General features: G+C 36.7%; 1 protein-coding gene across 1 annotated transcript in view; it reads left to right on the top strand.

Annotated features, from left to right (window-relative positions):
* Nucleotides 1-13,615, top strand: part of HFM1 (helicase for meiosis 1) — a 99,032-nt gene that overhangs the window by 15,014 nt on the left and 70,403 nt on the right. Inside the window, exons 6-14 of the mRNA XM_059688824.1 lie at nucleotides 5,309-5,379; nucleotides 5,827-5,959; nucleotides 6,871-7,022; nucleotides 7,601-7,678; nucleotides 7,897-8,055; nucleotides 11,512-11,712; nucleotides 11,797-11,885; nucleotides 12,980-13,023; nucleotides 13,129-13,230. Coding sequence (XP_059544807.1) covers nucleotides 5,309-5,379; nucleotides 5,827-5,959; nucleotides 6,871-7,022; nucleotides 7,601-7,678; nucleotides 7,897-8,055; nucleotides 11,512-11,712; nucleotides 11,797-11,885; nucleotides 12,980-13,023; nucleotides 13,129-13,230 — 1,029 coding nt within the window. The remainder of the gene's footprint in view (nucleotides 1-5,308; nucleotides 5,380-5,826; nucleotides 5,960-6,870; nucleotides 7,023-7,600; nucleotides 7,679-7,896; nucleotides 8,056-11,511; nucleotides 11,713-11,796; nucleotides 11,886-12,979; nucleotides 13,024-13,128; nucleotides 13,231-13,615) is intronic.

The following is a 13,615-nucleotide window of genomic DNA, read 5'->3' on the forward strand; positions in this document are numbered from 1 at the left end:
CCAGTCTGGTTGAGGGGCTGAGGGCTGTTTTCAGGCTGGCGGGTGACTGCAGCTCCAACCGCTCCCTTTTTTCTTTTTCTTTTTCTCTTTTATTATGGGCCAGCTTTAGCTCTGAGGCTTGGCTCCAGCTCTTAGGCCTCGGCTGCTGAAAACAGGTATCTGGTTTGTTTGGGTTCTATAATCGAAACACTGTTTCAACTCTAGCTCTGAGATGCCGGCTGGCTGAAAGCAGGTTTCTGGGGTTTTATTTAGCTTTTATATTTGTAAGAATGTTTCAAACTGCAAGCTCAGAGGCTGGCAGTGGCAGGCTGGGAACGTTGGAGTCCTCCGTCACTGAAGCAAGCAAGCCTCATGTTCGCTTCAAGCTGCCTGGCTGCTGGCCACCATCTTGGCTCACAGTTAATTTGCATATCACCCTGATTAGCCAATGGGAAGGGTAGCGGAGGTATGGCCAATTACCATGTTTCTCTTTTATTAGATAGGATAGCTGAAGTGATTCTATTGTTTAGGTCTCTGTTGATTAAGACTACTAACTACTATTGTGTCCATTGTATTGTTCAAAAAGTTCTTTTGCTGTCAAGCTCACTGAGTTGCTACACTTTATTGTTTCCAAGCATATCTATATATATAAAAGCCTAAGAGATAATATGACCTAATGACTGGAGCAACCAGAACGACCGCTTGACCAATCGCTAGACGCGCACTGACCAAATACTATAGGCGCACCAGGTCTATAGCATTTAAATTACAGTTGAGTCCAGCTGGTGTGGCTCAGTGGTTGAGTGTGGACCCATGAACCAGGAGGTCACAGTTCAATTCCCAGTCATGGCATACGCCCAGGTTGTAGGGGCATTCCCCAGTTGGGCAGAGGGGAGAGGGCATGCAGGAGGCAGACAATTGATGATTCTTTCTCATCATTAATGTTTCTATCTCTAGCTCTCCCTTCTCTCTGAAATCAATAACAAAAACATACTTTAAAAAATAAAGTTGAATACTGAATACTATTGATGATAATTTTAGAGTTTGGGAATACAACTTATGTTCTGCTTCTTTTCCAATATTTTACTGTATTTGAATTCTCAGAACAATAGAAGTTTGGTCAGATTGATGTTGCCACAGTAATCTTTTTTTTTTTTTAAATATATTTTTTTTTTATTGATTTTTTTACAGAGAGGAAGGGAGAGAGATAGAGAGTTAGAAACATCGATGAGAGAGAAACATCGATCAGCTGCCTCCTGCACATCTCCTACTGGGGATGTGCCCGCAACCCAGGTACATGCCCTTGACCGGAATCGAACCTGGGACCTTTCAGTCCGCAGGCCGACGCTCTATCCACTGAGCCAAACCGGTTTCGGCTGCCACAGTAATCTTGTCATTTTCAGTTCTGCAGACATTTTCCTACATGTAATGACATATAATGGCAGTGACACTGCTGAGAGTTTGTTGAATGAAAGGAAAAATTTGATACCAAGTGTTGATAATGATGATAAACAATGTTAGTAGCTGAGTTTTCCCATGAATAGAAAACTGATTCTATATCTACTTGGAATTAGAGATTCATTTTTGTGAACGTGGAACCACCTAATGAGAGAAAAACCAGCATGATGGCCCACATGTGGGCTTGTTACAAATAAATATTTTATAGGAAGAGACATCTTTTGAGGAAAAATGAGATTCCTTCAAAAGCTGATGGATTAACAAATTCAAAATTACATTTTGTTTTGGCACAAATATTCTGACACTCTGCAAAACTGAAAGTAAAATGAAAATTTGTAAATTATTTGCTTGACCTAATAAATGCAAATCGATATTAATTGGCTGCTTACTATGTGCCAGGCACCGTTCAGGTATTTGGGATATGTCAGTTAAGAAAACCAACAATGAATCATTGTCCTTAAGGACTTAACTTTCTTTGGAGAGAGGATAGATTTGAACAATTGTAAGTGTATAAATAAGTCATATAGTATTTTAGAAGGTGATGAGTAATAGGGAGAAAGGAAAAAGTGGAACAGAGTAAAGATGATTAACTTGGGAATGCTGGGATCAGGGATTCAGGATTATAATTAGACTAGAAGCCCAGTGCACAGATTCGTGCACCAGTGGAGCCCCTCAGCCTGGCCTGTGAGGATTGGCTGAAACTGGCAGTCCTACATCCCCCAAGGGATGTAGTAGTGCCCAAAGTGGCAGGCAGCCAGGGAGGAGCCCAAGCCTGGGCCAGGTGTGCCACTCCCGCTCACCCCAGCCTCCCTGCTCCAGCCTCTGCCACTGCTTGGTAGGCTCTCTGCCACTCCGCTGCGGTCTTCATGCGCCCGTCCTGGGTGATACCGGCACACCCATGATCAAGAAGCAGCTGCAGACTCGTGCCCAGTCAGTCCCAATGCCAGTCCCCATCCTGGTCCCAGTCTGGATGGGGGAGGGTCCTGCAGGGGGAGTGTCCGAGGGAGAGGCTCATACTGCCACCGCTGCACTTGCCAGCCATGAGCCTGGTGTCTGGTGCCGTTGGTCAGCTGAGCAGCGCTCCCACTGTGGGAGTGCACTGACCATCAGAGGGCAGCTCCTGCATTGAGCATCTGCCCCCTGGTGGTCAGTGTGTGTCATAGCTACTGGTCGACCAGTTGAGCGGTCGACCAGTCGCTTAGGCTTTTATATATATGTATATGTATATGTATATGTGTATGTGTATATATAGACTAGAGGCCCGGTGCATGAAATTCATGCACTCTGGGGGTCTCTCAGCTGGGCCTGCATCCTCTCGCAGTCTGGGAGCCCTAGGGGGATGTCCAACTGATGGCCAGCAGTCAGACATCCTTAGCACTGCCACGGAGGCAGGAGAGACTCCTGCCACCACAGCTGCACTCACCAGCCATGAGCCCGGCTTCTGGCTGAGCGGTGCTCCCCCTGTGGGATCAGGCCAAAACCATCTCTCTGACATTCCCCAAGGGGTCCCGGATTGCGAGAGGGTACAGACCAGGCCGAGGGACCACACCGGTGCATGATCAGGGCCGGGGAGTAAATCTGAAGAACTTAGCATAAATCTAATTAGTTCTGAATATGGTAAGTTCATTGAAGGAATGAAGACATGAATGTAAAGAATATGATATCATTTAAAAATTATTGCCTTTACGCTGTAACAAAACAATATATGTAAATGATATTATATAAAAATAATTGATTTAAGTAACGAATCAAAGGAACTTTTATGTATTTAGATAAGTAAATGATAGCATGGACTAGAATAACAAAATTAAATTTTTTATCTGTTCATTTATACACATTTTATTTTCTAAGATAGGTAAATATCAATTATTTTTGGAACTTTTTTATTTTTATGCTCATGAATAAATTTTCACTTTTAAACTTTTCTTCTTTGCATTTTTTATTCCTGGACTTATTAGACCTTTTAGTTCAAGAGGTATAAAAGTATAAGAGATATAAGAACAAATAAGTGATCTCATATATGGATTTATATTACTTAAACTAGAGGCCCAGTGCACAAAATTCATACACTTGTGGGGAAGGTGGTCCCTCAGCCTGGCCTGTGCTCTCTTGAAGTCTGGGAGCCCTCGGGGGATGTCTGACTGATGGCTTAGGCCCTCTCCCCTCTGGGAGAGCAGGCCTAAGTCGTCAGTCAGACATCCTTAGCACTGCTATGGAGGTTGGAGAGATTCCCGCCACCACCGCTGCGCTCACCAGCTGTGAGCCCGGCTTCTGGCTGAGCAGTGTTCCCCCTGTGGGAGTGCACTGACTAGCAGGGGGCAGCTCCTGCATTGAGCATCTGCCCCCTGGTGGTCAGTGCATGTCATAGTGACTGGCCGTTCTACTGTTGGGCCGAAACTAGCTCTCTGACATCCCCAGAGGGGTCTCGGATTGCGAGAGGGCACAGACCAGGCTGAGGGACTCCACTGGTGCACGATCAGGGCTGGGGAGGGATGCAGGAGGTTAGCCAGCCGGGAAGGGACCATGAGAGGGCTCTAGGGTGTGTCCGCCTGTCTCGCTCAGTCCCGATCAGCTGGACCCCAGCAGCAAACTAACCTACCGGTCAGAGCGTCTGCTCCCTGGTGGTCAGTGCACATCATAGCAAGTAGTTGAGAGGTCTTAGCATATCATTAGCATATTACACTTTGATTGGTTGAACTGCCAACCGGTCAACCAGACACTTAGTATATTAGGCTTTTATTATATAGGATAGATATAGTAATTAGGGTAGGTCTTTCTGAGAAGGTGAGATGTAAGCAATAGAAGGAAGTGAAAGAGCCAAGGAAATATGAAAGAAAGAACAGTCTGGACAATAGACTGGCTAATGTTTTTGAGGACCAGAAAAGAATTCAATATACGTAGAGGAGATTAGTCAAGCAGGACATGAGGTCAGAAACACAAAGGTGGAGGTGAGGAGGCAAGATTATGTAGGGCTTTGTAGCCATACAGTTTGAAAGAAAGGGGGGAATTTGAGCAGAGAAGTAATATGCTCTTATTTAACTTTTAACAGGAACACATCACAATCCAGCAGTTTTTGTATGTCTTCATAAAAACATAATTGCTTAAATAACAATGTATTTGCGTTATGATTAGAAGCTAGAACCTCAGGCAGCAGCTGAGAAAGTATGCAATTATATTCCTTCCAGGGAGAAACTGAAGATGAGCTTGTCCCTTCTGTATTGAGCTTGGATGTGTACCTGTGTGTGTTTGAGTGTGTGGGGGAGGGGACAGTGTTCCTGTGCCCATTTAAAAAGTACTTCTTTGCTATGGTCCTGTGGAACTGGTGAATGCAAGCTCTATTGGCTCACAGCGATGGGTGTTTCGGGGCCTGTCCTTCAGGTGGGAGTCTTAAAAATTGGTCACTAGATGTATGTTTTAAACCCCTTGCTCTTAAGGGAAAAGGTGGGAGTTGGGGGTTCTTTCCCACTTGTATGGTGCTGTGCTAGGGGTAGGATTTGTGGTGAGAGTTGTCTCAGCCTTTCCTTTCTATTTCAATTCATGTTTTCTCATTTGTCCAATGTATAGGAATCACTCAACTTGAAGTTTCAGGATCTCTCTCAGAGGGAAATGTTCTGTGTGTAGGTGCAATCATACTTATTGCTTATAGGTGTGTATTTGGTGAATCTGTGGGAGGGGAAAATTCAGGAGCATTCTTTGTTGCCATCTTGGTCCCTTCCTCTATATATGTTAATTCCTTTTTTATGATGTCAAAATAGCAAGTATTAATGGCTCATCATTAAATATTGTCAGTCAATATTAATTCAACTTAATTTTTAAATGAAAAGTAACCAATTTTTAAAATTCCCAAATATTTCCTTAATGTTATTCTAAGCGGCAAAATTTAGAAATATTTTCAAAGAATTCCCATACTTCAACTATATACAGTCCAAAGCCTTTGATGATGTAAGTATTTTATTATAATTATTTACTTATCTGCTTGTTCTTACTAGATTGTTTGCCCACTAAGGGCAGGGACTAGATCACATTCATCTTTATGACCCCAGTGCCACATTCAGTGACATTAAAGGAACTCAAAAGATGTTTGTTAAATGAATGCATATGATTTTTATAGGAGGGTTGGTTTGTATTTATTAGGTTTATGAACTTTCTCTGGAAGCTAAAGAAATTATTTTCTTCTAGGTCTGGCATATTGCTTTGACAAATAAAACAAAATGGTAAATTTTTAATAGTTATTTTATGAGGGTGGTAACAATTTTAATAAATTTAAAGATGAAAATATTTGAGCTATTATTATTCCTTAGAGTCTTCCTATGGCATAGTTTCTAATAAATTGAGAATGGGAGTGAAAGATTCTATATATCCCATGATTGATCAAATTTTATATTTTAGCTTCTTTACACAGATAGGAATTTTGTGATTTGTGCTCCAACTGGTTCTGGGAAAACTGTAGTGTTTGAACTTGCAATAACAAGATTGTTAATGGAAGTACCATTGCCATGGTCAAACATTAAAATTGTTTACAGTAAGTATTTATAATTTTAAGAGTAATAATTATAATAATGAAAAACCAGTGAGGATAAAGTAAGAAATAAATTCAGATTCAACACATAGGCCTTAGTATTTGGTTTTCCATACTTTTCATAAAAACATTCCACATTTCTGTCATCTGTTACATTAAATTCAAAATACATTTTCTCAGTTATACATAAAAAGTAATATTTGAATTGAGAATTTGGCCTTACACGTTTATTTTTAAAATATTTATATATTTTTTATTTCAAAGGGGAAGTGAGAGGGAGAGAGAGATAGAAACATCAATGATGAGAGAGAATCATTGATCGGCTGCCTCTTGTACACCCCCTACTAAGGATCTAGCCTGCAACCCCGGCATGTGCCCAGACCAAGAATCGAAGTGTGACCTCCTGGTTCATGGGTCGATGACGCTCAACCACTAAGCCACTGCAGCCAGGCTACATGTTTATTTTTAAAAAGATAGGCAAGATGAAGAAATAAAATTAAACATTTTGTAATTCTAGAAACTTCCACATGAACAGTTCTTTCTTAAGTATATATATATATATATATATATATATATATATATATATATATAGTAAATTTTTCATCAAAGTAATTTATGCACATGGTTAAAAAAATCAATTATTACAAAAGGGATTTATAATGAAAAACAATAATCTCTTGTCCTGCCTCTCTTTACTCTTAGTTACAATTTCTTAAGCAGTCACTTCTTTTTCTATTTTCAATTTTGTTTGGTGATTATGTTTATCACTCTAACTGATATGCTTCTATTGTTAACTTTTAATTAATATGTATTAGATAGTGCCTAGATATGTTGTTTTTATCATAAATTTATTAACCAACATTTTTTGTGAAAATTTTAATGGCATTCAAAATAAATACCTTATATTGTTATAGTGGCACCAATAAAAGCACTGTGTAGTCAGCGTTTTGATGACTGGAAAGAAAAGTTTGGACCAATAGGATTGAATTGTAAAGAACTCACTGGTGATACATTAATGGATGACCTATTTGAGATTCAGCATGCCCATATTATTATGACAACTCCAGTAGGTGTTATTTATACTTTATTATTTCCTTGGTTTATTAGAAAATATCTATTTCTCTTCATCAAGAAAAAAGTTAAAAGAAAAATACAAAGTAGAAGGACAAATATATTTGCATTATAAAAACAAACAAACAAAAGATAATAGTATTCTGGGTATATAAGGGATATTTACAAATTAATAAGCAGAAGACAACCAACCAAATAGGAAAAACAGACAAAAGATATGAATAGGCAATTTGTTATTGTGGATAATTTGTAAACATACTTATTGCTTATATTCTTCTATTCAAGTATTATGTGATGCAGAGGGAGGATCTTGCTAGAGCTTAAAAGAGGTAATTAGACTATAATTTTGAGTATTTTTGGTTAAACTTAAAAATAAATGGGGTCCATTTTTTAAATACTTGTATAACTGTCAAAATCCTTACAAATTTTAAAAATATTTTTCAGGATACTTATAAGATGTTAACTAAAACATTGCCAATTATTTGTCACATGTCAGTTTAAAAATTTTATTGATAGATCTTAATAACATTCATTATAATCCCTTGCATTAAACCACTTGCATCTTATCTCTAGGAGAAATGGGATAGCATGACTAGAAAATGGAGAGACAACTCTTTGGTTCAACTGGTTCGACTGTTTCTCATTGATGAGGTAGTGAACACATTATTCATTTTCAGAGATAAACATAAAAAGATGACTAGAATAAATAGATAGAAGCAAGATATTTCAACCAAACTATATGTTTGTTTTATGCCTTCAATTGGAAAATGCTTATTTTCTTAAAGAAGAGTGTTAGTATTCTTTCACATTTTAATTGATTAGATTTCTATTTTTGTTGCTAATGATTTTTTCCTTGATTTCTTTCTTAGGTACATGTTGTAAAAGATGAAATTCGTGGGCCAACTCTTGAAGTTGTAGTCAGCAGAATGAAAACTGTGCAGTCTTTATCTCATACTTTAGAAAATACCAGCACTATTATTCCAATGAGATTTGTAGCTGTGTCTGCAACAATTCCAAATGCTGAGGATGTGAGTTAGAATTTTAGTTTGTAATATTTTTCATAACTAGTGAAATATTAAACATTTTAATCTTAGAAAAAAGTGAGGGTTTTTTTGTTTGTTAAGCACCTAACCAATTAAATAGGAAAGTATGTTGTAGAAAGTGATGATTAGATTTCATAGGGAAGGCAGTATTAAGGCCATAAAATTTGGATGATTCTTTTTAATACAACATTTTTGGTACAAGTCTGTTGTTTACTAGTATCTAAAAGTCTTAGTTTTATGAGTTTCAAAAACATGTAATAACTTGGCTAATAATATGTTATGGTTGTTATAACCAGTTGAATCCAGTTTTATAACAAAGTATGGTGGGGAATAAAAATAATTGGTTATTGCCGAAACCGGTTTGGCTCAGTGGATAGAGCGTCGGCCTGCAGACCGAAGGGTCCCGGGTTCGATTCCGGTCAAGGGCATGTACCTGGGTTGCGGGCACATCCCCAGTAGGAGATGTGCAGGAGGCAGCTGATCGATGTTTCTCTCTCATCGATGTTTCTAACTCTCTATCTCTCTCCCTTCTTCTCTGTAAAAAATCAATAAAATATATTAAAAAAAATAATTGGTTAGATCAGTGGTCAGCAAACTGCGACTCGCGAGCCACATGCGACTCTTTGGCCCCTTGAGTGTGGCTCTTCCACAAAATATCACGTGCGGGCGTGCACATACAGTGCGATTGAAACTTTGTGGCCCATGCACAGAAGTTAGTATTTTGTGGAAGAGCCACGGTCAAGGGGCCAAAGAGCCGCATGTGGCTCACAAGCCGCAGTTTGCTGACCACTGGGTTAGATGATTACCATCCGCCTCCCCCAATTCTGTGTGCCTAGCATTGTGGTAAGATAAGCACTAATGATAGATGCAAAAGTGAAAACATATAGACCCTGTCCTTGAGTATAATCTTATGGTTACTGGGGTATACAGACATGAAAATAAATAATTATATGCATTTTATACTTTCTATAATGTATATGTGGCCTATTTTTTCTTGATTTTTCTGCAAACTTGAAAAATAGTACAGTCTCACTGCTTTCTCACTCCTATTTACTTTTTAGCCCACTATAATGTGACTTTTTCCTCTTTCTACTTCTTAGAAATTGTTTTCACAAATAGCTGTTACAGTGCCTAATCCAATGGAAAATTTTAGCTTTAACTTGACACAATTAATCATTTTTGTTCTTAAAATGACAGCTTATTTTGTTCATATTCAAGAGAACGTGAACAAAATAAGCTGTTCATATAGAGAAAATTATATATGTTTGTCTTTCCAGATGTATAGATGGAATCATAATATACATATGCTTTTTGATTTACATGTCACATACAAATGTTTCCATGTCATTAGTTTTCTTTAATACAATTTTTGCAGTTTTATTATAATTTATCTAATGTTTTAATGTTGGAAGATTGTTTTCACGTTTTGCTATCATAAAAAGTGCTGAAATTAATGTATCTTTAAAAACATCATAAGTAAAATAACTAAGTTCAAGGATATATAAAACTGTAAGGACACAGTGCTTTCAATAAATGTTATACTCATTTACACTTCTACCTTCAGCCATTTCTCTGTAGTCTAACACTGGACAGTATAATAATGAAATTATTATTACTTTTGAATAGTTGTCAAATTTCTTATTTAAAATGGTACTTTATTGAAAATTTTGATTTCTACTTTAGTAAATATTTTTAATATATTCTCAACTACTTTAAGTTCTTTTTTTGCAATTTGCTAGATTATGTCCTTTACCTTTTTTTTTCACAGTGGGATACTAAATTTTCCTTCTTGATTTATAAGTTATTATTAAATATCAAAATCCTGTAATTTTTTTAAAAATACATTTTATTGATTTTTTACAGAGAGGAAGGGAGAGGGATAAAGAGTTAGAAACATCGATGAGAGAGAAACATCAATCAGCTGCCTCCTGCACACTCCCTACTGGGTATGTGCCCACAACCAAGGTACATGGCCTTGACCGGAATCGAACCTGGGACCCTGGAGTCCGCAGGCCGATGCTCTATCCACTGAGCCAAACCGGTTAGGGCAAAAATCCTGTAATTTTTAAAGAAAGTTTTTACAAGTTAATTTGAGACAAACTGATGATACATGGCAGGGAGTAAGATCATAAATGCTCCCAATATCATGTGGTTCTTTTTTAAAAATATATTTTTTATTTATTTCAGAGAGGAAGGGAGAGGGAGAGAAAGAAACATCAGTGATGAGAGAATTATTGATCAGCTGCCTCCTGCATGCCCCACACTGGGGATTGAGCCCACAACCTGGACATATGCTCTAATCAGGAATCAAACCGCGACTTCCTGGTTCATAACTCAACGCTCAACCACTGAGCCATGCCGGCTGGGCTATCCTGTTGATTCTTGAAACTCTTTCCTGTTGTGATAATCACTACTTCTGTGAAAGCTATTTCCCTGCCTCTCCTACAAGTCCTCTTTCTCAGTTTTCCCCTAAATTAAGGTCTTCAAAATTGGCCTTTTGCTGCTTTCAACTGTAAGTTCTTGTGTGATGTCATCCCTAACCACGATAGCCTTGAAAATATTTTAATAATTCCTTCCTATGCAACTAGAAACTCATTAATCCATCTTTCAGTCAAAACAATGGTCAGGTTCATACAGGGCATAAAGTCTGATTGCTAAGCAGGCTATATGAAGATAAGATTGCTTCACCATTGCTCACCACAGTTCCAGCTAGTGACTCTAGCATTTAGTCTGACATGCTTTTGGTCCTGCCATCTCTCAAGTATTTATTCTTTGTTTGGAACTTGTCAACCCTTACCAATCTAAGCCAACCATTACTTTGCTATTCTTTTTTTTTTTTAAATATTTTTTATTGATTTTAGAGAGGAAGGGAAAGGGAGAGAGAGATAGAAACATCAGTGATGAGAGACAATCATTGATTGGCTGCCTCCTGCACACCCCCCACTGGGGATGGAGCCCGCAACCCGGGCATGTGCCCTGACAGGGAATTGAACTGTGATCTCCTGGTTCATAGGTTGACGCTCAAACACTGAATCACTTTGCTATTCTTTAGCTAGTACTTAGGACAACACCAAAGTGTCAGCTGTATCTAGACATAGTTCTGAAAAAATAGCAAAGAAATTATAATGATAGTGAGAAATTCAATTTATCTTCTAAAATCAATTTAATTTTACTTTAGACTCATAAGAAGGAAAGTAAAATAAAATAATAATTAATTGGAAGTTTATCATGGTGAAAAGTGGATATAATCTTGAAATACTATGGATCATATTTACCAATATATTAATAGGATAGTGTCAATGAAATATGTAATATTGAAAAAAACTATTTGATTAGATATTTTTATACTTTGACTTTAAAGTAGTCTATAAATTGGGTTATATTTAGCCATAAAACTTCATTAGAAAAAACTCTTAATGTGTATATTTCTATTATTTAAAGATTGCAGAATGGCTTTCAAATGGTGAAAGACCTGCTATATGTCTGAAAATGGATGAGAGACATAGACCAGTGAAACTTCAGAAAGTGGTCCTTGGATTTCCCTGTTATAGTAACCAAACCGAATTTAAGTTTGATTTAACCCTCAACTACAAAATTGCCAGTGTTATACAAGAGTACTCTGATCAGAAACCTACACTTGTGGTATGGATTGTTGATTGCTTATTTTTTTAGTGTAATGCTCAGCTTTTAATATGATTAATACAAAAATTATTCATTCATTTTTAGTTTTGTGCAACAAGGAAAGGTGTGCAACAGGCTGCTTCTGTTCTTGTGAAAAATGCTAAATTTATTATGACTGTGGAACAGAAAGAGAGGTATATTTTTTCTTTTTTTTTCCTGGAGGTAGAAAGACTTTTAGGGATTATCTAGAAGAGATAAGAAAATTGGGTTCATTTTGTAAACTTTTCAAGTGACTTGATCTCTCCAAACTTCAGTTTCCTCATTTGTAAAATAAAGATAATAGTAATTTGGAGGATTAAGTGAGATAATGAATCTTTGTGCAGCTATGATTCTGTCTTTATTTCATAGCCAGATTTCTTGAAACATTATTTATAGTGCTGTTTTCATTTTTTTTTAAAAAATCCACATTCAATCCTACATCTATTGTAACCTCTCACCAAAAGATTCATCTCTCAAGAGTCTCTAACACATTTGAACCTTCCAGGTTCATCTATGTTGTTGAAAAAGGCAGAATTTCCTTCTTTTCTAAGGCTGAATAATATTTCATGAGATATCTATATCTCTATATATCTATATCTATATCTATATATCTATATCATCTATCTATATATCTATAGCTTCTTTATCTGTCAATGAACACTTAAAGTTGTTTCCATACTTGTCTATTGTGAAATAATGCTGCAGTGAACATGGGAGTACAGATACTTCTTTGAGATACTGATTTTGTATCCTTTGGCTATAATCCAGAAGTGGGACTGCTGGGTCTACTTTTAAGTTTTTAGGAAATTCCATAGTGGCTGTACCAGTTTATATTCCCATCAACAATGCACAGGGCTCCCCTGTCTCCATATCCTCTCCATCACTTACCTTGTCTTTTTGGTAATAGCGATTCTAATAGGTATGAGGTGTAATCTAATTGTAATTTTGATTTGCATTTCCCTGATGATTAGTGATATGGACCATCTTTTCATCTACTGTTGGCCATTTGTATGTCTTCTTTGGAAAAATTTCTATTTAGGTCCTTTGCCCATTTTTAAATTAGGTTATTTGACTTTTTTTGCTGAGTTGTAAAATTAGGGATTTTTGACTATGAAAGTTAGATGTTCTCTACTTTTTAAAAATGGTTTTCAAATAATGATATTGTGAAAATATTTTTATATCTGTAAGCCTCAAAATAAACTATATTAATGGAACTAACTCACAATAATTTTATGGTATTTTAAAATAGGTTACAGAAGCATGCGTATTCCATAAGAGATTCAAAGCTGAGAGGTAGGTTTAGAGGTATTTTTGAATAGTATTTCAGCTGTAGTTAAAAAGAGTCAATTACTGATTAAATATTAACAGTACATAACAGGTGATATATTTCTATTATAGATATCTTAATACACGGTGTTGCTTATCACCATGCTGGTATGGAGCTGTCAGATAGAAAAGTAGTTGAAGGAGCTTTTACTGTTGGAGATTTACCAGCTCTTTGTAAGTAAAGTATATTCTTGTGGGTATTATTAGATATTTTGGAAAATTATTTTTAAGACAATAAAATAAAAAGCTCAAGTATTCTGACTTATTTATGCTTTTTTTCTCAAGTCCAAAATTATGTAACTATTCATGTATTATACATGTTATAGCTAAACTTGTTACCAGTTTTTGTACTTTACCATGTTACTGCACATAGTGCAATTTGAAAAGTGAGAATTCAATAATTTTAAAAGATCTATTATTTTACATTATAGAGTTTTCTTCATTTTTAAATAAATTCTATCTATATGAGCCTATTTCATTTATAAAAATATACCTTTTATAAGAAAATACCTACCTGAGCATTAAAATTATCTGGCTTGAAAGTAATATTCCTTAATCT

The sequence above is a fragment of the Myotis daubentonii genome, chromosome 3 (genome assembly GCF_963259705.1).
Source record: "Myotis daubentonii chromosome 3, mMyoDau2.1, whole genome shotgun sequence".
NCBI classification, from domain to species: Eukaryota; Metazoa; Chordata; class Mammalia; order Chiroptera; family Vespertilionidae; genus Myotis; species Myotis daubentonii.